The following is a 24,055-nucleotide window of genomic DNA, read 5'->3' on the forward strand; positions in this document are numbered from 1 at the left end:
TTTTTTTTTTTTTTTTAGACAGGGTGTCACTTTGTCACCCAGGCTGGAATGCAGTGGTACAGTCTTGGCCTACCAGGTTCAAGTGATTCTCCTGCCTCAGCCTCCCAAGTAGCTGGGACTACAGGTGTGTACCATCACACCCGGCTGATTTTTTTATAGAGATGGGGTTTCATCATGTTGGCCAGGCTGATCTTGAACTCCTGATCTCAAGTGAGCTTCCCACCTTGGCCTCCCAAAGTGCTGGGATTACAGGCATGAGCCACCACCTGTGGCAGCTTTTGTGGTTACATTGTAGCCATTATTTCTGTGTTTGGTGCAGATTGTTGGGGCGGGGTGGAGGTTGCTGTTGCTAGTTGTTTAGCTCCTCTGCTGATCTTGAGCTTTTCCATATACGTGTTCATAGTGGGGTTAAAAAAATTCCTCTAGAAAATACTTCAACTATTGTGGGTAAGAGTTTTTTTAGTCCAGTTTTTAAAAATACATAAACTGAGGAGTTATTTTGTCTATTTAAATAATACTTCAAATTGAGTTTTATTCAGTGTTTAATAAAATTTGAAATTCACTCATTTTTAAGGGTTCTAAGTGAAAATTGTTTCTCTCCTTTCAGTTGCATGCTGCCATTAGTCACCAGGTTGACCCAGAATTCCTTGGTTTAGGTCTGGGCAGCGTCCTCCTGAACAGCCTGAAGCAGGCGGTGGTGACCCTGGCCAGCAGCGCGGGTGTGCTGAGCACCGTGCAGTCGGCCGCCCAGGCCGTGCTGCAGAGAGGCTGGTCCATGCTGCTGCCCACCGCCGGGAAGCCAGACCGGGCACTCTCTGCTCTCCTGCCCTGCGCAGGTGGGATCAGGGAAGGCACAGGAGAGGGCATGGGTCAGGGTGCTGGGAGGGGATGGCGTTTCACTCAAATGGGCACACACTTTCTATTTCGGTTTCAGGCAATGAAGTGAACATGAGTCCAGGTCATCAATTCATGATTGATGTTCTGTTGGGCAGCTTGATGGCTGATGGAGGGTTGGAGTCAGCCTTACACGCAGCCATTAGTGCAGAGATCCAGGTATGGCCTTGGAGGCACACGTGACCTGGTGGTGCGCTGAGATCGGACATACCACACTCACACATGTGAAGAATAAGAGAAAACAGTAAAACACTAAACTTTTATCATATCGAAGTATTTTTTAAGTTAAAATTCTTTTATGTGCTAATTTAAAAAATTATTGAGATGATTTGTGATAAAATACTGCATGTTGTCTGTTTCAGTGAAGTTAACAGGTAACCTGTTCATCATGTAGACCATTCCCGTCACCCGGAAAGATCCCTGTGCCCCTCGGCACTTGCAGCCAGGATACTCCCCTGCCCTCAGATTAGATTCATTTTGCCTGCTGTGAGTGTCACAGCAATATAACTGTATAGTATGCACTCTTTCCTGCTTTGCCTTGCAGAATGATTTTCAGATTCACTCACTGTTGTGTGTATTGTGACTTCGTTTTCATTACTGGGAAGTTTTCCATTTTATAGATGTAGTACTCTTTGTTAGTTCATTCTCCTATTGAAGGACATTTAAATGTTTTTGTTTTTGTTTTTTGTTTTTTTTTTTTGTTTTTTTTTTTTTCAGACAGGGTCTTGCTCTGTCACCCAGGCTAGATGCAGTGACCTGATGTTGGCTCACTGCAGCCTTGTCCTCCTAGGCTCAAATGATCCTCCCACCTCAGCCTCCTGTGTTGCAAGGACCACAGACATGTCACGATGCCCGGCTAGTTTTTTGATTTTTTGTAGAGACAAGGTGTTACTGTGTTGCAAGGCCGGTCTTGAACTCCTGGGCTCAAGTGATCACCCCACCTGGGCCTCCCAAAGTGTTGGGATTACAAGCGTGAGCCACCGCGCCCAGGCTTTCTTGTTTTTGGCCGTGTAGAGCTGCCACGATTGTGCTGTGAACACGTACTTTAGTGAACATATGTTCTCCCTTTGGGTAAACACTTGGAGTGGAATTTGTTAGGTCCTGGGGTAAGTGTGTGTTCATAGTTTCCCAAAGTGGCTTTGCCATTTACATTTGAACCAGGACTTTTGTGTGTGAGAATTCCAGCTTCTGCTTGACCTTACAAAGCAGCTGGATGCTGCGTTTGTGCAGCAGATCACATTGGGTTTTGTGAGAGCCATTAGCAGGGTTAATGATTTTAGGGACTTCACAGAAGGAGGCTGGAGAGCATCAGCAGAGGCAGCCTGGACCTTGGATCTGTAAAAAGAAGACACTGTTTGAAACTGCACAACTGAGTTGGGGTTTCCACCAGGGCAGGTGGGGGCCTGTGGGTAAGCGTGTGCGGTAGCCACAGAGGCTGGGATAGCTTGGCATTGGGGTCAGGCCTCCGCCAGCCTGTGTGCCTTCACACCTGCTAATGAGATCACTTGTAAACAATTTCCGTTTATGAATTACGGGACACTGAAGACAGAAAAGAAGCACAGAAGGAAAAAGAAATTGATGAACAGGAAGCAAATGTCTCAACATTTCATAGAAGCAGGACTCCACTGGATAAAGACCTTATTAATATGCGAATCTGTGATTCTTCTGGCAAACAGTGTTTGCCTCTGGTTCAGCTCATACAACAGCTTCTTCGGTAAATTGTAGTAGCTGTATTGTATTGTGTTTTATTTATTTACTTTTTTTTTTTTTTTTTTGAGACAGTTTTACTCTTGTTGCCCAGGCCGGAGTGCAGTGGCGCGATCTTGACTCACGGCAACCTCCACCTCCCAGGTTCAAGTAATTCTTCTGCCTCAGCCTCTCAAGCAGCTGAGATTACAGGCATGCGCCACCATGCCCGGCTAATTTTGTAGTTTTAGTAGAGACGGGGTTTCTTCATGTTGGTCAGGCTGGTCTTGAACTCCCGACCTCAGGTGGTCCACCCACCTTGACCTCCCAAAATGTTGGGATTACAGGCATTAGCCACCACACCTGGCCTATTTATTTACTTATTAATATATATACATATATTTTTGAGATGGAGTCTCGCTCTATCGTCCAGGCTGGAATGCAATGTCACGATCATGGCTCACTGCAACCTCCGCCTCCTGGGTTCAAGCTATTCTCCTGCCTCAGCCTCCCGAGTAGCTGGGACTACAGGCATCTGCAACCACACCTGGCTGATTTTTGTATTTTTAGTAGAGATGGGGTTTTACCATATTGGTCAGGCTGGTCTCAAACTCCTGACCTCAGGTGATCCACCTGCCTTGGCCTCTCAAAATGTTGGGATTACAGGTGTTAGCCACTGTGCTTGGCCTGTATTGAATTTTAATAGGTGATTATTGGTTTTCATATTAAGATAGTGAAATCTAGCACAAGGATCTCAAAAATTTGTTTGGTGATTGAAGGAATATTCTGAAAATTACCTAGTATAGATTTTAGGATAAAGAGCAGACCCTTTTAAATATAGGTGAGAGGAGAAGTTGGAGGGTGTGGTGATGTTCAAAAGTTTTTCACAGAAGAGAAATTGGGTGTGCAGTAAACCTGGAAAAAGATTCTTACTAATAAGCAGGTGGATGCAGATGAAAATCGTCATGGAAGGTTATTTTTAAAACTGGTTGTATCATTGCCTCACTTTATATATTACAGAGTTATACATACTACTTTGTAAGATAACTTTTCTTTTCAAAACTGAAGTCAGTGTGAAAGAATGGTGAGCATTGTTTTGGAAGGCCCGACTAGGAGGAGATGGGAAGAAGTCAGACTCAGCCTGTGAACAGAAGCTAACCTTGGCAGAAGCCAAAATGGTCAGACAGTGTTGTCTAAAATTGATCACTCAACAAGAGCAAAAAGGTGAAGTGATTTGTGAAAGAGATTTATTAGAAAATGAAACACATTTGTACCTCTGTTTAATAAAAATCTGCTTTTTGTCAACTTGTACTCCTGGTTTTTGTTTCTACACATAGAGAAAGCAGAGCCCTGGCCAGTTGGATCAGGCAGCCGAGCACAGAGCAGGGAGCCCTGGGGTGTGGCCGCAGCTCTCAGCTGGCCTGTTCACGGGGGCATGGTGGGTCTGCGGCATGGGGTGGGCCTCCGGCATGGGGTGGGCCTGTGGCATGGGGTGGGCCTGCTGTCCACAGCCAGAAAAAACTTAGTGGACACACAGTGAAATTTTGAAACAGGAAGTTTTAGAGCTAGTTTCTATCATAGAGTTTAGTAAATGCTATGTTGCAAAATATTTTTCTGATGTTTCTTTTGTTTTTCTAATCTGATAATGCATATTTCACACATTCTGGCCTTTAACTAATGGAAATTAGGGAACTAAACTTAATATAGTTTGTGTTAATGGAAAGAGTTTGGGATTTGTTCTCAGAAAATTTCAGTTGCAACAACTTGTTCACATAGGTGAACTTCCAACACAGTAACTATAGGAGTAAGAATAAAAGCTGTGTTTACTTTCACAGAGTTAAGAATACATGAGAAAATGGATGTTAAAAACCTTGTAATTAAAATGTAAAGTTACATGCAAAGTTTTAAAGTGAGCATTTTCCAGAGGTGCTTTTCTAAGTTCTTGAATGCCTCTCCCTTTTGTGAGGAGGCTGCATCGTGGGCTCTTGGTGTCTTTGGCAGGGGGTGAGTGCAGGGCTCCTGTTATGGTTCCTTTGTTCTCACAAGGGCAGTGCCTGTTTTCCCCATCTCCTGCTTGCTCAGACTGTTCCCATGCGCAGAGACACTGGCCTGTTTCACCTGCAGCTGTGCTGTTTCAGCTGCAGCAGTGTAGCTTGCAGTGGCCAGTATGGCTGGCGCTTACACCGTTTACTGATCAGCACTTGAAGTGTGTCCATCATAGCTGAGACACTGAATATTTTATCTGTTTAATTTTTATTAATTAAAATGCAGGTTTAAAAACTTCATTCCACTATTAGGAAGCATTTAAGTATGTTTAGAATCACTTGGCCATGTGAGTCTACTTTGTCAACTGTATATTTTATGAGTCTTAAGTGCAGATCAGATATTTTCAATGCAAATTTCACTGTCCAAATTGAAATGTGCTATATACGTAAGCTACAGAGTGCATGGTTTTTGAGGACTTAATATGAAATAACCTATGTAAAATATCTCAATAATTTTTCTTATATTTCATGCTGAAATGGTAGTATCTTCAATCTGTTGGGATAACTATGATACATTATTAAAATCATATTTTATTTTTTGAGATGAAGTCTTGCTCTGTTGACCAGGCTGGAGTGCAGTGGCACAATCTTGACTCACTGCAACCTCCGGCCCTTGGGTTCAAGTGATTCTTCTGCCTCAGCCTCCCGAGCAGCTGGGACTACAGGCGTACACCACCACGCCTGGCTGATTTTTGTACTTTTGTAGAGACAGAGTTTCACCATGTTGGCCAGGCTGGTCTCGAACTCCTGCCCTCAAGTAATCTGCCCGCCTTGGCCTCCCAAAGTGCTGGGATTACAGGCATGAACCACTGCACCCAGCCATTATTACAATTAATTTTATGTATGCTTTTTTTTTTTACTTTTATTAATGTGACTAAGAACAATTTCTTTTCCCCACCCTGAGATGGAGCCTCACTCTGTTGCCCGGACTGGAGTGCAGTAGCACAATCTCAGCTCACTGCAGTCAGGCTGGTGAAGTCAAACCTACCACTCAGGAAGGAGACCCAGCCCTTCTCCAGACAGAGTTCAAGTGTGAGGGCTGCCTTCTTTGGGCCTCAAATTCCCCACATGAATTCCAGGGACCCCTCTAGCTTCTACACTCTGGGCCAAGGTTTCCTCTGAGCCCCAGTCAGCCCAGAGGACCTAGGATACATCTTCCTTGGACAGAGACCCACCATAGGGGCAGCAGGAGGTGGGGTGGGGGTAGGCAAGATTCCTGTGGGGAGGTGGAGCTCTCGTCAGAGATGGTGTCTGCAGGCAGTGGGTGTATCGTGGCTCTGCTACTACTTGCTGGGTGGCCCCGTGATGTTTCTTTCCCCACTCTGGACCTCAGTTTCCCTATCTGTTCTGTGGAGATAAGATGCCTGCCTACATATTTGTGGACTGGGATGTGTGTGGGCCAGTTGCAGTGTTTCTTGGTGTGGTCCTGGGGCAGCGTGCACCACCCCATAGAGATTTCTGGGCCCCACCCTAGGCTCATAGGACCAGAATCTCTGGGAATGAAGCCTGGGAATCTGCATTTCCACAGGCATCTGGCTGATTGTGACATGAATTGAAAAGCACTAATAGTATATAGCAAGCTCTTTATAAAAGGTAAATTAATAGCTGCCTTTTATTAAACATAAATCTCACCTTCCCTTCCTCAGTTAAGGACACACACCTCAGTTGAAAATCACTGTGCCTTTCCAGATGCAGAATCTGACCTTTCTGATAAGATTCTGTCAACTGTTGCTTTCTGTAGTTTGTATTCCAAAACAAGGGGAATATCTTTCCATTTTTTCAATATAAATGTTTAAGTTGGATATGCTTTTTCAAACTGGACACACACTCACACAATTTAGGATTTCAGCTATGGCTTCCTCTCAAATTATTAGCCCCTTTCTGTCAGGGAGCAGTTTTTCCCAGACAAGACCCTGGACAGAGGCTGGTGGGGCCCCCTCCTCATCGGAATCACTAGATCATGACTGCCTCTTAGAGGTAGCTTTTTCTGCTTAAGTGTCAGCCCATGGGCTGGGATGTGACCCCCAAAGTTGCAGCAGAAGCTTCCACCCATCCTGGGCACTCCCTGCCATCTATGTGGAAAGGCCTGTCCCTTGTCTTCTGGGCCCAGCCGGCCTCACAGGCATTCAGCAGATTGGAAAGTCGAAGCATGTGCTGTGCTTGGCTGGGCTCTCCTGCACCCCTTTTTGGGGTGAGGTGGAGTGCATCCAGCCCCCAGAATCCCTGCTGTTTATTCCTACCCCTCATGCCCACCGCCATACACACTCACAAGTACAAACACAGGCGCAGTCACCGGCACACACCACTCTGGACAGCACCATTTCCAGCCTCAGCGGGGCAGTTTCCTTACAGGGAAGTTAATGAGGCACTAAAGAAGGCTCAGGAGACAGGGGAACCTCTATCGAGAAGAGGCTCCTAGACCTGGTTCTGCCTCTGAATTGCTGGGGATCCTTGAAAAAGTTGCTTCCCCTCTTTGGCCTCAGTTTCCTCAGCTGAGAAATGGGAAGCCAGCCAAATGGTCTAAGGTTCTGGGAACCTCTAAGTCAGAGCCTGTAGCCGGTGCTAAGGATGAGGGAGAGGGCCTCAGGGTCAGCCGAATGCCTGAGAGTCAGGACAGGCCCAAAGGTGAGCAACCTGAGCACATCAGGTGGGTTCAAAGCTGGTGCATGAGCCCCACAGCCTGCAGAGCAGCTATGGACTTGGGAGCCCGCTCTCACCAACCCAGTGGGACTTCAGAGATGTGGGGTCCAGCCTCTCCTACTATTGCAGGGCTGAGGGCTGGGAGCCGCTGATTCTGACCCCACAGCTGCCTTAGACATGCCAGATGGGCTGGGGCAAGACACACCCCTCTCTATGAAATGAGCAGTCAGTTCAAATAGATACACTACAGAAGGGCTGTGGGATGCACCCAGCTGTAGCCTAGGGCTACAGACTGGCTTCCAGGGTACTCAAGCAGCTGGCCTTTGGGGTAGCAGCCCCGGGTACGAGAGGCAGGACTCAGAATCTAGGCCAAGCCTCCACAGGAATCCCCTCTGGAGAGCCCGGGCACTCTGCAGGAGGGGCAGCAGGCAGCAGGTGCACCAGGAGCATGTTTCACAAGGTGCCAAATACTGCATCTGCTCAGATAGGCAGCGAGTTGGAAAGTGGATGCAGTAGGCAGGGTGGCAGCTGCTCCCCACAGCCAGGAGTCCAGCCCAGCACCCACCTGAGTCCACCTCAGTCCTGCTCAATTGGGTTATCCGTGCTCTTGGCCATCTGGTCCCACCCACAGAGGGAGGGCTTTGGGGCGACCAGGTGAGCTGGCCCTTGTGGGAGGATGTAACTGACTCCTGAGACTGGAGAGCCAGGCAGCCCTTCCCCAGCGTCCCAACCCCCACCTCTCCAGCCCCCCCTCATTCCCTGATCTTCCCATCTGCTCCCCTGTGAAAGAGGCCGGGCAAGGATCAGACTATACCGGCTGAGGTCAAGAGATCTTTATTGGAGGTATCGAGCAGAGAAGGAAGAGAAGAGAGGAGAAGAGAAGAGAAGAGAAGAGAAGAGAAGAGAAGAGAAGAGAAGAGAAGGGCAGAGAGAGAGAGCTGCTGGTGTGCTGGGTTTTATATCCCTTGGGCCTACGTGGGGTGGGCCCAAGGGAAGGTGGGAGATGCTTCTTTCTGATTGGCCCTCCTTTGGCGGGTTCAGACAGTGCCCGGTCAAGGAGGGGAGAAGAACCGGGAACCGGCGCCATTAAGGTACCCCTGTTACCTAACACCCTGACCCAGCAGTTTCCTCTGCTCACTCTCTTTTCCTGCTCCCAGGCTCGCCAGGTCACATGTCCTTCACTCTCCTCTGAGTCTCCCTCTTTCCAAGCCGCCTCCACTCTACTTGACACACTCTCCCTTAAGACACCAGAGTACACAAGCGCAAGTCCCTGCACCTCACCTTTACTCCCAGACAAGGGAGGGAGATGACATGAATACCCAAACGCCATTTGGCAAGAGATCTGGGGTATGCAGAGGGGCAGATCTGAGGCTGTGGAAGCTCCAGGGGCTCCCTGCAGGAGGCCGCATGTAAGCTGGCTATTGAACGTGGCTCTGAGCTGAGACCTCTCCTTGAAGCTCCAGACCAGGAGCCAGCTGCTAGCTGGACCCCCCTATTTGGTGCCTCAGAGGAACTTTGCACTCTGTAGGTCTAACTCTGAACCCAGCAAATCCCCCCATGTCGGCCCTGTCTCTTCATAGGGAAAGCACCACCTCAGACCCAGTTCTGCACCAAACCCACATTTGAGTCATGAGGCTCCTGCCCTGCACTGTGAGCACTCTGGATAAGCCAGTGCCGAGGGGGAAAGAGCTGTGAATGCCAAGCCAGAACATGAGCTTCAACTCCACCTCCAGCTCTGAGAGCTGTGGGTAGGGAAGGGCCCTAGTCCAGTTTGCTGTAGAAAGACCAGTCTGCCACTGTATGGCACATGGATGGCAGGGGCAGAGTGCCGGTGGAGAGAATAGAAGGTGGGCAGGGCGGGGGAGGCAGGCACCTGGCTGTAGCCATGGAGATGGGAGGAAAAACAGGACTTGGTGGCTACGTGGATGAACAAAGGGAGGAGTCTGGAAGAGACACCCAGTTTTGTATCAGATGTGTAGAGCATGGGATGCTGTTCATTGATTGAGGGAGGAGGAGGAGGAAGAGGTATGGCATGGGGAGGAGGTAGCTGAGCCCTGTCATGAATGTCATTTGTAGTCCCCAGGGAAAGCCAGGCCCACCAGTTCCTTCACTGCTTCAGCCAGCTCTCAGGGTGTCTGTGCTCCCTGGCCCTCTCAGCTCCCACTTCATAGCTGCCAGCTGCAGTGGGGGACAGCTGCACAACGGCCCAGCGTGTCTGTGTGTTTACCCAGGGCACTGCCGCGTGGCCCATGCCGAGCAGAAACTGATGGATGACCTTCTGAACAAAACCCGTTACAACAACCTGATCCGCCCAGCCGCCAGCTCCTCACAGCTCATCTCCATCGAGACGGGGCTCTTCCTGGCCCAGTGCATCAGCGTGGTAGGTGCAGAGGGTACCTGTGGCTCAGGCTCAGGTGAAGAGGCAGCTCATGCCCAAGCCCTAAGCAGTCAATGTCCAGAGGAATGAAATGACTAGAGTTGACTTAGACTCACCAGTACACGGTGGGGAGGCTGGAGGAGGGTCCATGAAGTTTATACGTGTCCAATATTTAATGAGGTCATGGTTTTGTTAACAAAGAAGAAATGAGGGTGGGAGCGGGATCACCACTGGCTAGGCAGCCAATGGGCCTGCAGAGACTCTGCTCAGCTGTCTCCAGCATGACCATGAGCTTCTCCTCCTCATCCTCCCAGCCCCACCCTACTTTTCTCCCCCAGCTTGCTCAACAGGTGACCTTACAGGCTCCCTACTCTTTGGGGGGAATAAGAACCAGACTGGGGAACTGACGGGTACAGAGGCCCAGGTGTAGGCGCAGGACCACAGGCAGTGCAGCGTCTACTGAGCCAGGTGGGTGTGGGTCTGGAGCGTGGGGATGGCTGCTGCAGGCATGGAAAGGAGGCGCAGATGGTGGCACTCCCAGGGCCCATTGTCAGGGTCTCCACATGTGGATGTGTGCAGAGGTGGGGGTGCTGAGGGAGGAAGGGCAGGGAATTTCTCATCTTCTCTCTACTGCCTCTGAGTTGCAGATGTCAGAGGGAGCCATGGCCCACTGTAAAGTAACACAATGTCCCCACCCACAGGGTTAGAACCCCTGCCCTGGAAGCAGCTCTGAGGGGAACAGTCACAGGTGGAGAGTGCAGGGCGCTGTGTCTAGCCGGGGGAAGGAGGTCACCAAGGGGGTTGACCCTCCTCTGGCCAGGTGGCTGCCTTCTGACACACCAGCCTCTCTCTCTAGCACGGTGGCCCCCACACACCCAGCCTGTGAAACCTACAGCCCTCAAGAAGGCTTTGGCCAAATTAATGAGCGGCTCCCCCTCCCAGGAGGAAGCACAGCTGAAGGATGCGGAGGACAGTAGAGTTGTGTATGCTCCGCCCCCCTCTCTCCACAGTCTGACCGGAAGGAAGGGGGCTTTCAGCCAGGCTCACCCAGGCTGGGGTCTGAGTGTCACTGTCCAGCTATTGGCTTCTTGCTTAATGGGTGAGCCCAGCTGCTCCTGTGCAGCTGCCGCCCTAGTGAGGGTGAACCGGCAGGCGAGTTACATTTCTGAAAGCCTGGGAATACAGTAAATATTAGGCTGTGGGCTGCTGGGCCAGGAAGGGGTGTTTATTTTTCAGGGTTTGTTTATCTATTGACTTGATGAGGGAGGGTTATAGGTACAACCAGTTTAAAGATGGAAATTTCGAGAGAGCAGGTAGGGATTTAGTGCTGGGTAAGCCTTGTCAAAGCGGCTCTTTTGGGGTGGCCAGAATCCAGTACCAATGTCCTCAGCACGTTCATCAACTGCTGGAGGAGTGCTGGACAGGATTAAAGCACAGGAGAACTTTCTGGATGATAGAAATACTCTATATCTTCAAAGGAGGTAGGTTACATGGGTAATGTTAAATGAGTTAAAACTCATCAAAATGTAAACCAGATTCATGCATTTCACTGAATATAAATTATACCTCCAATTAAAAACATTTTTTAAAAGACAGATGGGCTGGACGCAGTGGCTCACACTTGTAATCCCAGCACTTTGGGAGGCTGAGGCGAGTAGATCACCTGAGTCAGGAGCTGGAGACCAGCCTGGAAAACGTGGTGAAATCCTGTCTCTATGAAAGGCACATAAAAAAATTAGCCAAGCATGGTGGCACACGCCTGTAATCCCAGCTACTGGGGAAGCTGAGGCAGGAGAATTGCTTGAACCCAGGAGGCAGACGTTACAGTGAGCAGAGATCGTGCCACTGCACTAGAGCCTGGGCAACAGAGCGAGACTCCATCTCAAAAACAACAAAAAAAGGACAGATGAAGGTTTTCAACTTTCACTAAAGGCAGAGGAGCTTGTTACAGATTAGCCTCCCCACCAGAGCAGTTAGAAAAACTGGACAAAAATGTGCCCCGCCCCAATCAAAAACAATTGTTGGAAGGTAATTGAAGACCTCAGCCAGGACTTGAGTGACCAGGCCTAGGAGGTGACCCTGACAGTCTGTAGTGCTTTCCCACATTTGGTGATTGGTCAACAGTAGAGGGCTAAGAGGCTAAGAAACTGAGTATGAAGTGGTAGTTAACAGGCTGGAAAGCCTAGCTGAATGTCTGGCACTCTCACAGGGCTGAAATGACCTAATGAGAATTTGGGTCCCAGGAAGGAGATGGGACCTTGGTGGGGACCCTGGAAGGGCCACCCCTAGGAGTCCAAATGAATAAAACATAGACCAGCCGTCACAAAACCTAAAACCTGCTTTGAACCAGCTTAGTCCCAAACTAGATGAAGGTGATCTGCACTTACTCCAATCGTGTGCCATAAAGTCAAAGTCAATACTCTCTGGAGGCAGATAAAAGTTTACCAGGAATGCCATAAGACAACACAAGACTAAATGAGAAAGACCAAGAAGAAAACTAATAGAAACATACATGTAGGGAAGAAACTTTTTTTGGTTTTTTTGAGACAGAATCTCGTTCTGTCACCCAGGCTTGAGTGCAGTGGCACGATCTCAGCTCACTGCAACCTCTGCCTCCCAGGTTCAAGCGATTCTCCTGCCTCAGCCTCCCAAGTAGCTGGGATTACAGGCATGCGCCACCATGCCAGGCTAATTTTTGTATTGGCCAGGCTGGTCTTGAACTCCTGACCTCAGGTCATCCATTTACCTCGGCCTCCCACATTGGTGGGATTACAGGCCTGAGCCACCGCGCCTGGCCAGTATTTTGCCACAATTTAAAATAAATAAATTTTGCCGGGCGCGGTGGCTCACGCTTGTAATCCCAGCACTTTGGGAGGCCGAGGTGGGCAGACCACGAAGTCAGGAGATCGAGACCATGGTGAAACCCCGTCTCTACTAAAAAATACAAAAAAAAAAAATTAGCCGGGCGTGGTGGCGGGCGCCTGTAGTCCCAGTTGCTCTGAAAGGCTGAGGCAGGAGAATGGCGTGAACCCGGGAGGCGGAGCTTGCAGTGAGCCGAGATTGCACCACTGCACTCCAACCTGGGCGACAGAGCGAGACTCTGTCTCAAAAAAAAAATAAATAAATAAAAATAAAAATAAAAATCAATAAAAATTAAAATAAATAAATATTTTTTTCAGGTTTGTGCTGAGACTATATTCTAAACAGTCACATGGCGGCTTACTCTTCTCCAGGCCTTGCTGCCGGCTTTTACATGTTTATTGTCTTTGCCTTCTTGTCATCTGCTCGGTAGATGGCAGCTTCCAGGTGCTCCTAAGGAGCCAAGAAAGAGAGTGAGAAGGCACGGAGTTTGCCAGGTCATCCCCCGTGGGGCCCTGCCCTCATGAACTCCCTCAACTGGGTCTCCTGCAACTATTGGTGGGCCATCTTGGCCACCGCTTCGCCCTGAGCTTCCTGCTGCTGCAGCTGGGCAGTGCCTCCTTCTCAGAGGCCAGCTGCTGATAGGTGGCCACGTACTGCTGCAGGTGACCCAGGTAATGGTCTCACTGCTGCTGCTGCAGACTCTCAGCCTCTTGGCTCTTCAGCTCTATCTGCAGGATAGGCGTCAGGGTAGGTAGTGGCTGGCTTCCAGATTCTGGGCCCATAAACAGGGTAGCGAGGGCACTGCGGGGCTCTGTCACCTGCCCAGGCCCCTGGCCCTGGCCCCTTCCTCCAGGCCTAAGTGACTGCCTCCCTTGCCTAGAGGCCCATGCCTCCCTCCCCAGCCTCAAATCTCACACCCTTCTTCCCACCATTTAAACTGTAGGCCACAGACTGGTGGAAAAGCAGAGGGAGCCAACCACCATCTGCTAAGTTGTGGTGAGGTCGTTCTGTATGATCTCCAGGGTTTGCACGCACCTTCGCCTGCTCCCCCCAGAGCTCGGCCTTCCGCCCCAGCTCCCCCAGCCTCTCCTCCAGCTCCTGCAGCCTCACCTCCTGTTCCTGCATCTTCTCCTCCTGCTGCCGCAGCCTCACTTCCTGCTCCCACATCTTCTCCTCCTGCCTCTGCATCTTCTCCTCCTGTTCCTGCATCTTCTCCTCCTGTTCCTGCATCTTCTCCTCCTGTTCCCACATCTTCTCCTCCTGTTCCCGCATCTTCTCCTCCTGCTCCCGTATCTTCTCCTCCTGCTCCCGTATCTTCTCCTCCTGCTCCCTTATCTTCCCTTCCTGCCTCCATATCTTCTCCTCCTGCTCCCGCCTCTTTTCCTCCTTCTCCCGCATCTTCTCCTCCTTCTCCCACATCTTCTCCTCCTTCTCCCGCATCTTCTCCTCCTTCTCCCACATCTTCTCCTCCTGCTCTCGTATCTTCTCCTCCTGCTCTCGTATCTTCTCCTCCTGCCTCCATATCTTCTCCTCCTGCTCCTGTATCTTCTCCTGCTCGTTCATCTTCTCCTCCTTCTCCTGCATCATCTCCTCCTGCCTCCGCATCTTCTCCTCCTTCTCCTGCATCTTCTCCTCCTTCTCCTCCTTCTCCCGCATCTTCTCCTCCTTCTCCCGCATCTTCTCCTCCTTCTCCCGCATCTTCTCCTCCTTCTCCCACATCTTCTCCTCCTTCTCCCGCATCTTCTCCTCCTTCTCCCGCGTCATCTCCTCCTTCTCCCGCATCTTCTCCTCCTTCTCCCGCATCTTCTCCTCCTTCTCCCGCATCTTCTCCTCCTGCTCCCGCATCTTCTCCTCCTGCTCCCACATCTTCTCCTCCTGCTCCCGCATCTTCTCCTCCTTCTCCCGCATCTTCTCCTCCTTCTCTCGCATCTTCTCCTCCTTCTCCCGCATCATCTCCTCCTTCTCCCGCATCTTCTCCTCCTTCTCCCGCATCATCTCCTCCTTCTCCCGCATCTTCTCCTCCTTCTCCCGCATCTTCTCCTCCTTCTCCTGCATCTTCTCCTCCTTCTCCTCCTTCTCCCGCATCTTCTCCTCCTTCTCCCGCCTCTTCTCCTCCTGCTCCCGCATCTTCTCCTCCTTCTCCCGCATCTTCTCCTCCTTCTCCCGCCTCTTCTCCTCCTTCTCCCGCATCTTCTCCTCCTTCTCCCGTATCTTCTCCTCCTTCTCCCGTATCTTCTCCTCCTGCCTCCACATCTTCTCCTCCTGTTCCTGGTTCAGGCGGTTCCACAACTCGTTCTCTTCCACCTGGGCTTGGAGCTTTGCTGACACACTCTGCAGCTCCTTACCCAGGTGGTCAGCCTCCGCCTGCAGCTGCTGCTGGAATCGTGAAAGTGTTGGTTTGAACCTCAGAAGGAAACAGACTCATGAGCTAGCCATATAAATGTCATCTATAGGCCAGGTGCGGTGGCTAACACCTGTAATCCCAGCACTTTGGGAGGCCCAGGCAGGCAGATCATGAGGTCAGGAGATCGAGACCAACCTGGTTAACACGGTGAAACCCTGTCTCTACTAAAAATACAAAAAATTAGCCAGGTGTGGTGGCGGGTGCCTTTAGTCCCAGCTACTGCTTGGGAGGCTGAGGCAGGAGAATGGCATGAACCCGGGAGATAGAGCTTGCAGTGAGCCGAGATTGCGCCAATGCACTCTGGCCTGGGTGAAGGAGCAAGATTCTGTCTCAAAATAATAAATAAATAAATAAATGTAACCTATAAAATAATGGTTTTCATCCATGATCCTTTAAAAAAAAATATTTTTAAGCCCTAACTCTGAGATGCTGATTCCCCAGGCAGGGGCCCAATTTGTACATTTTTAGCACACTCTAGAGGATTCTATGGCGGGACCAGAACAAGGACCCAAATTTTCCAGCTCTTGGCTGGAAGCTCCCCATACCCTGCATGATCCCTAGACCATGGTCCCAGCTGGATGGGGCTCCCACAACCCCCAGGGCTGCAGCCGCTCACCTGTGGCAGCAGGAGCTTGGCCCTCTCCAGCTTCCCTTTTAGCTCCTTTACGTTGAGCTGGATCTCAGACTTTTCAGATTCTACAAGTCGAAGTTTTTCTTGTAGTTCGGCATTTTTCTCCTTCAACTCCTCATTGGTTATGCTATGGCCAGAGGCAGCAGAGAAAGGAATGAACGAAGAACAGAAAGGACCGCTTTGGTGATCAACCCTCTACTTTTGCCCTACAACCACAGAACGGTGGCATTGGTAGGGACCCCAGGAATTAAAAGTCACAGGTGGCAGGCCAGAGAGAAGACATGAGTTGCCTGAGGCTACCCCATGAATCAGTGGCCCAGCCGGCACTAGAGTTTCCCTGTGCACACATGAAAACCTGTAGGAGCCTCTCCCCATGCTCACCTGTACCCCCCACCTCCCAGCACACTACCCAAAGGGCCCCCAGACCCCCCATTCCACCTTCCCCCATCCTACGTGTTCCTGTACAGTTCCAGACTCAGGGCGTCCCTCTCCTTGGTTAACTCCTCGATGTACTGCAAATAGAGAAAGGTGAAGTCAGAATAGAGCAGGTAGAGGAGCAGCGGGCCCACCAGGAACAACAGCTACACTGATACTCCACAGTAACTCTCCCTCACTCTCAATCACACCTGACATGTTCTCAAGGCATTTCCAAGCCCATGGTCTCATTTGTTTTTTTTTGTTTTTTTTTTTTGTTTTTGGCAGAGTTTCGTTCTTGTTGTCCTGACTGCAGTGCAATGGCGCAATGTCGGCTCACCACAACCTCCGCCTCCTGGGTTCAAGTGACTCTCCTGCCTCAGCTTCCCAAGTAGCTGGGATTACAGGCATGTGCCACCACACCCGGCTAATTTTGTATTTTTAGTAGAGACGGGGTTTCTTCATGTTGGTCAGTCTAGTCTTGAACTCCTGACCTCAGGTGATCCGCCACCTCGGCCTCCCAAGGTGCTGGCATTACAGGCATGAGCGAGAGCACCTGGCCCTCATTTGTTTTTCAAAGAACTCAGTGAAGGTGGAAGGGACAGGGAAAGAGATTGAATTTAGGGCTGGCTAACAGGGGCCCAGAGAGATCAGATAATATTGCTATTGTTATTACTGTTGTTACTACCACTGTTGGAACTTTTATTGAGTGCTTCACCAGGCACTATGCTAACAATCCCATTTAATCCTCACAACCTCCATAGGAGATGGTTACCATTATTATCTCTATTGTGTAGATGAAAAACATGCGGTATTAAAGGTTAAGTGCTGCCTAAGATCACTTATAGCTGGGATTTCAACACCCAGGTATATCTAATTCTCTAAGCCCATTCTTTCGCTGGAGGTAGGGGCACAGTTAAGAAGGAGGAAATTAATCCTTTGTTGAATTTTTGAAAGGGTGATACGTTCGCATAGTCCAAAACTCAGAAAGTCCAGAAGGGAAATATCTCCCCCAACACTGTGCCTCTATCCTGAATTTTTTTATGAATCCTTACAAACATGTTATATATATATATTACCATAATATGTACACACACACATATATACCTGCCCCCTCTCTCCACACAAATAATAACATACTCAAGATACTCTTCTGTACCTTTATGGTACAAGTACCCTAACGACCACTCAGGACGTGGCCAAGGCCACAGCCAAGTATGGGCAGGGTGGGCACTTGGCCTCTGAGCTCTTTGTCCAGTGCTCGCTCCCCACAGTGCTCCCCAACACACCCACAGCAGCCGACTCAGCCCCAATCTGCCTCTAACAACCACACACAAAAGCAGCAAGAAATTGCCATGCTGCCTTCTGGGCAGGACAGTCCATCCTACAGAAGGGACCTCTAGGCTCACTCCTCCATCTGCGAAGCTGGGCTCCCAGGGGACAGGGCAGGTGGTTGGACTCACCCTATCCGCCTTCTTCTTCTGTGTAGACACAGCAGAGAGAGCCTGCTCTAACTCTCCTGCAAACATCCATGAATCATGCAGGCGGCTGTTCAGATCCCTGGACTCTCCTGGAATGAGAGACATTCAGATGAGGCCCAAAGGACTCCCCCAAAGTCCTGTCAAAGTGCCAGGTTGAAGGATGACAGGGTGCCAGATTCCCACCTTCCAACTGCTTGACAGCATGCTGGCTGTAATAGAGTGCCGTCTGAAGCTCCGTTTTCTGACATGTAAGGATTCGTATGGTATGAACCTGGGCCTTTGGGAGAAGAGACAAGCAAATGCTGAAAGAGAAGCAAAGAAACACTCTCCAGAGGACAGGAGGGAACGTCACACCCTCCACTCACCTCTAGCTCCCTCCTTAGGGCTTCCTGATGTTGGAGGCTTGCCGTCTTTTCCTATAGAAAGAGGAAGACAGAGTTCTTACTAGGCGGAGGCAGAGATGGCACAGCAAGAGACATGCCCCCAGAATGGCACCACTGCCCTAGGACAGGCCCACCCATGGGACCAGTTTATCAGGGACCCTGTTGGGATGGGGTGGAATATGGGGAGTGAGCCTTCTTCACCAGGTTGGGAGTGGGCGAGATGAGACTGGGGCCTCTACATCTGAGTGCCCCCAAACCCAGCGGTCATGTCGTGAGCAAACAAAGAAATCACGTTACTTCTTCCAGCTGAGCTCGGTTCTGTTGTTTCTGTGGGGAGAGTCAAAGGAAGGTGACTGTGGGTGGCCCTCTCGACTCTATTCTTCAGGCCAGGAAGTGATAGGCAGGGGCCAGGAATGGATTTAAAAGGCACAGTTCTCAGACCCAATGGGAACACGAACTGGTAAACTCTCCTCAACTCCCAAGGAAGAAGGATTTGGGTCTTTGTTGGTTTTTGCCCACAGCCACAGAACTCAAAGTCTGAAACTAGATTCTCTTGAAAAGACAGTAACAGAAACCCTCAGAGATGGAGTGTGAGAAAAGCCCACCCTTCTGCCAGCTTGTGATCTAGAAAGGTGCATTCATTCAGCAAACATTGAGCACATACGGGCCAGGGAGGTTCTTCACAGCGGGGATATGGGATGGAAAAGGCAGATGGGAGCCCTTGGCCCCGAGGTTTCCATTCTAGTGGGCCTTTAACTCTCAGACTCTCAGAGCTAACAGAAACCTCTGATACTCTCTAACTCTACCTCAGGAAACGCAAGCCCAAGAAGGAGAGTTTACAGCAGGCCCTGGACTAGGGATTAACATAAAAACACAATGAAAAATCTCATTTAAACTTCACAAATGTAAGTAAAACGATACCACTCATAGTTTACAGATGTGAAAAGAGAGGCCCAAAGAGCTCAAGCAATTTGCCCTAAATCATATCCCTAGCAGATGGAGAGGTAGGATTCAAGCCCAGAATTCTTAACCAGTACCTGGCAGTTCTTCCACAATCTTAACAATTACCCTCCACCCCACCTTGGGCCCTCTGTCCCCAGGAGCCTGGCCAGCCAAGACACATCCTCAGGTGAGTGGCAAGCACCAGAAGTGGTTGTCTCAGGGTTAGTGCCATTATTTATTTTCTTCTTTTTGGTGTCACTTGCTCCTATACCAACACTGGGGTTGGTCTGGGGATGATGGCCTCTCAACTGTGGAAAGGAAGAGCAGTGATACTCCTGAGAACTACAAGCTCCTACAGTCATATCCTGCTTTACAGTTTACACTAAATACTCTTATAGACCATCTGATTTAATACCACCAACCGTAGGAAATGTTGTCACAATCACTTAGTGACTGAGAGAGATCGATACCATGGTTGAAAAAAAAGGCAATAATGGAACTTAAACTGTTTTCTGACTCTGAGCTCTGGGATTTTGACACAGATCAGCAGCTGCTAGGGTCCAAAACCAGAGGCAGAGGTGGAAAAGCAAATATTAGGTAGGCAGGAACTGTCCACTATGTGGTTTAGAGTTATTCACCCTCACACGTCTGTTAGTGCTAAGAAGTACATCAGTACCTCTCAAACTTTTACATCAATGTATCCTCATGGCAGAAGGCAGCCTTTCTGTTAAATCTGGGAATTTAACAGAAAGAGGACAACCCAAGCCTCATTTCAGAGAGAAGTCATGTATAGTCTTATAAATCTATGTGACTTTCATCCCTAAGTACATTAATGTTTTGTCTCTCAATAGAATCAAGGGAAACTGATGCTTCATAAAGATGCCCCATATTTATCCTGTGGCACTCAAAAGTTCCCCAGGCTGAGATGAGATGAGGAAGACTCAAGCTGTCAAGTTCAGTTTCCCAAGATGTGTTCCACAGAAGATAAGCAGATCTCACTCCAGAAACCAGTGACTGAGGGGCACTCTGGTCTCAGAACAATGGAGGAGAATTCAAATCTGAGGTACAGAACTCAGAAATAATGTTAAAGTCTCTCTGGAGAGTAGAAGCCTGGGAGAAAACCAAACCAAACCCATTCTCCCATTGCCACCCAGAGACACTGTCAACGTGTTGAGCTCATGGGGGAAGTGTAGGCTTTTCACACTGTCAACGTCTGTGGTATGGAAGTAAGGCAGCCTGAAACCTCTCTCTTCTAGGTCCCACAGTCCCCATTCTCTTTCCAGCTGGAAACCTGTGCTGCAACCAGAGGAAACAGAAATGGGCAAGAACACTTAGGGGACTGGGTCCTGAGACCAAAGGCCGATCTTGTGGTAGTAATGACAGTTTGTAGAGGGACTGTGACATCACTACATTCCACTCCTCGGCGGAGTGGCGGGGGTTGGGGGGGACACATGAGTGCAATGCCTAAGTTGCCGCTTTGAGACTGGGGAGGGGGTCACAAAATTGGGACCCAGTTCCTTGGAGACGTGACCCCAAAGAGCCCCGGGAGGTCAGGCTTGGGGCAGCAGTTGGTGAGGGCCAAGTAAGGAGCAAGGAGCCCCAGGAGTCACATCCCCAAAGTCACCCTGTGGCAACTGGTGAGGGCAGGTTCTGGGGCACCCAGGTCCTTGGAGATGTGAGCCCAAAGAGCCCAGGGAGGTCAGGTTTGGGGTAGCAGGAGGTAAGGGCAGAGTATGAAGTTGGAAGCCCCGGGAGTCACCTGCTCAAAGTCACCCTGGGGTTCTGGGCAGGGCAGGGGCAGGACTCATGAGGGGGTTGGGCTGGCTGACAAGATTTTGGTGTGGGGAGCGCAGAGGCACTGGGGAGGCCAGCCCGGTGTGCCTCAGGAGTGGCACAGACTCTGGCAGCAGTTCGGCTATCAGAGGGGGCCTCGGGTTGGGTTGGGGTGTTGGTGCATTTACCTTTCCCTTGGCCTCGGCCAATTTGCTCTGTCGGGTTTCGTTGGACATCATGGGATGGGTAGGGAGGTGGGGTTGGGGCTACATCAGCATGATCCAGATGAGGACAACTATACACCTCCAGTCACCTATAGGTAGCTGAGTGACTGAGCCAGAGGAGGCGTAACCAGGGCTGCACTAGAATGCAGAAGAGGGGCGTGGCCTTAATGCTTGAAGCCCATTGTCAATGAGAAAGATGAAAGGGAAAAGAGGTGTGGCCAGACAGCAGTGTGTCATGAAGGACCTGTGTTGTCACAAGGAAACCTGCCCATGCAACCCCTGTCCCGGCCCACTCCAGGAGAGGGGTGGGGCTGGCTTTCACTTTAAAATCTTTAAAACTTTATTACCTCAATTGAGGTACAAATCCTATTAAAATGGAAATTTTACAGTGTGCTTGATGATTGATAAAGCAGACTTTAATATCCAACATTCCAATAAGATAAAATAATCACAATGTTTTCTCTTTTTTGGAAAAACTTTCTCTTATTCTCCTACATTAGTGTTAGGTTTTTTTTTTTAAAAAAAAAAAACAAGAAACATGTCTAATATCTTTAAAAACACAAAGCTTTTGAGCCAGGCGCGATGGGTCATGCCTGTAATCCCAGCACTTTTGGAGGCTGGGGCAGGTGGGTCACCCGAATTCAGGAATTCAAGACCAGCCTGGCCAACATGATGAAACTCTGTCTCTACTAAAAATACAAAAGTAGCTGGGCATGGTGGCAGGTGCCTGTAATCCCAGCTACTTTGGAGGCTGAGGCAGGAGAATCCCTTGAACCTGTGAGGCGGATGTTGCAGTGAGCCAAAATCGTGCCACTGCACTTCAGCCTGGGCTACAGAACGAGACTCTGTCTCTAAATACATACACACACACACACACACACACACACACACAGAGCTTTCCATTTAATAAGCACTCAAACTTCTTAACATGGTTAAAGCAAATACAGGACCCTTCTAAAGTAAGGCTAAATGCTAAGCGATGGGGGAGAGAAAAAGGACATAAATAACTTCTACTCTCATGAGGTTAATCACTAAATCCTATTTTTCTAGAATCAACTGGCCTCTAAGCCCTGAAAATGAAACTGAATTTCTCACTTGATACTTGGCTATGACTTGCAATCATGAAAACCAAGAATTGTGTTATGTCACTGTGTACTGCTTGTTACCTGGGATCAAGGCTTTACTTTTTCATGATTTGCTCAATTACCTATGTGCTTCTTATCTCAGACCAAACTAAGCTTTTTTATAGAGTTCTACAATTTACAGTTAGTGTGTAAGAGTGGCTCTCAAACATATAGTCTCTGGACCAGGAGCACCTGGGAACTTCTTAGAAATATAAATTCTCAGGTCCCACCCTAGAGCTGATGAATCAGAAACTCTGGAGTAGGGCCCAGCAACCTGTGCTGCAGTAAGCCATCCAGGTGCTCAGGAACCTCTGCCATACAGCAGGTAGAAAAATGTGTTTCCTTCTGTAGGTCCAAAGCCAGGGATACTATATGTTCTGTCTTGATATGAAACAATGACATGCAATTAAAAGACATAAATCTCCTTCCTACTTCCACCCTCCAGCCAGTGTGTTTTATTTTTATGAGTTCAATAAGAAAACACGTGGCAATCAGAGATTTCATCTAAAAAATATATTTACACGTATCAGTTCTCATCCAGCCTGATCTCATCCAATATCATTTCTGTCCTCTTACATCTAAAGTTTTGGAAAAGGATCTTCACAATGTAAAACTCAGGTGCACTAGGAGCTCTATGATAAAAGACCAAGTAGCTCTGAATGTCCAAACTTAGTAGAGAAGAAAAGTGGACTCATTCGCTATATTTTCAAATTGCGTTCAACAGGAAATTAAAGTTTTGAATTTTTTTCACCTTCATCCTTCCAAGTTAATAGAATTAAACCAGAATACTCCATTCTTCCAAAGCCTCTAGCCAGGCAAACTTTTACTGTATTACTTCTTGCTTTTCAATAGATATAAAGCAGAGTCCCGGTAGGCACATTTTGTATACCTGCAAAGATGCAAAACTAAACAGTTCGCTCTGTTCAATATTAAAACAAAAGTCCTGTAAACCTCAGATGGTGAGTGTAATACTTCAGCACTAGCACGAAAGCCTCAAATATAAAAAGATAACAAGAACCTCGCTAGCAAACAGAGGTAAGCTCTTGGCCGGGAGCAGTAGTTCACGCCTGTGCTGCCGGCATATTGGCAAGCCAAGGTGGGTAAGTCAGGAGTTCGAGACCAGCCTGGGCAGCATAGCGAATTCACATCTCTACAAAAAAATTTAAAAATTAGCTGGGCTTGGCGGCACACACCTGTAGTCCTAGAGCTACTTGGGAGGCTGAGGTGGGAAAATCACTTGAGCCCAGGAGTTTGAGGCTGTAGTAGCTATGATCATGCCACTGCACTCCAGTTGGGGTGATAGAGCGAGATCTAGTTATTACATTCTGTCCTGCTCCTGTTTCCACTAAAATCACTAAGGTAAAATGTGTTCATTCAGCAGGATAAAAATTAAGTGAGATTTGATTTTGGTGCTTTGCTAGCAAAAAATAAATAAAGTGAAATGACAAATTACTTACTGAGAGAAAGTCTTTGTAACCTCATTGACAGATAAAAGATTTGTATCCTTAGCCTATAAAGAAATCTTTAAAATTACTCAGAAAAAAAAAAGAATGATTTCCAGCAGAAAATGGGCAATGGAGAAACTGGTACTTCCTATAAGAATAAAAATGGCCAGTGAACATATGAAAAAGATTCAAAAGCACTAGTAATCAAAAAATGTAATGAAAACAATGAGATTTTCTGCTTAAAGACCAGCAAAGATGACCAATGGCAGGGGGAACCTGGAGCTCCGTCCCTGTTGGTGGGAGCATAAACTGAACCAATTTTCCTACTGGATAATTTGAAATTTCTTTTAAAAATCCTAAAACAGTTTTATATCATTTTCCTTTAGGAATTCTACTTCTATGAATTCAATGCAAAAATCCTTACTCGAGTCCGTAAAAATGTATATAGAAGGAAATTCACCTCTAGGGTGGCAACGATTCACTTAACATACATCCAGCTGTAGGCCGGGTGCAGTGGCTCACACCTGTAATCCCAGCACTTTGGGAGGCCAAGGCAGGCGGATCACGAGGTCAAGAGATCGAGACCATCCTGGCTAACAGGTGAAACCCCGTCTCTACTAAAAAAAGACAAAAAATTAGTGGGGCGTGGTGGTGGGTGCCTGTAGTCCCAGCTACTTGGGAGGCTGAGGCAGGAGAATGGCATGAACCTGGGAGGCAGAGCTTCCAGTGA

General features: G+C 48.7%; 1 protein-coding gene and 1 pseudogene across 4 annotated transcripts; one reads left to right on the top strand and one right to left on the bottom strand.

Annotated features, from left to right (window-relative positions):
- Window positions 1–2,418: 2,418 nt before the first annotated feature.
- Window positions 2,419–8,678, top strand: LOC129481564 (cyclin-dependent kinase 12-like; annotated as a pseudogene).
- A 4,096-nt stretch (window positions 8,679–12,774) lies between these two features.
- LOC129481565 (golgin subfamily A member 6-like protein 6) lies at window positions 12,775–20,926 on the bottom strand. Of its 4 annotated transcripts, XM_063640217.1 has the most exons (10): window positions 20,721–20,926; window positions 18,115–18,144; window positions 17,800–17,850; window positions 17,618–17,711; window positions 17,417–17,523; window positions 15,993–16,051; window positions 15,525–15,666; window positions 13,922–14,880; window positions 13,615–13,879; window positions 12,778–12,954 (listed from the first exon to the last, which is right to left on the bottom strand). In XM_063640217.1, exons 1-10 carry the CDS (start codon window positions 20,769–20,771, stop codon window positions 12,892–12,894), a joined length of 1,821 nt encoding a protein of 606 aa, XP_063496287.1. In that variant the 5' UTR covers window positions 20,772–20,926; the 3' UTR covers window positions 12,778–12,891. The 4 variants fall into 4 exon arrangements, with proteins under 4 accessions (XP_063496285.1, XP_063496283.1, XP_063496287.1 ...); XM_063640215.1 differs by having other exon boundaries at window positions 12,775–12,954; window positions 13,615–14,877; XM_063640213.1 differs by having other exon boundaries at window positions 12,777–12,954; window positions 13,615–14,880.
- Window positions 20,927–24,055: the final 3,129 nt, after the last annotated feature.

The sequence above is a fragment of the Symphalangus syndactylus genome, chromosome 5, assembly GCF_028878055.3.
Source record: "Symphalangus syndactylus isolate Jambi chromosome 5, NHGRI_mSymSyn1-v2.1_pri, whole genome shotgun sequence".
Classification (NCBI taxonomy): domain Eukaryota; kingdom Metazoa; phylum Chordata; class Mammalia; order Primates; family Hylobatidae; genus Symphalangus; species Symphalangus syndactylus.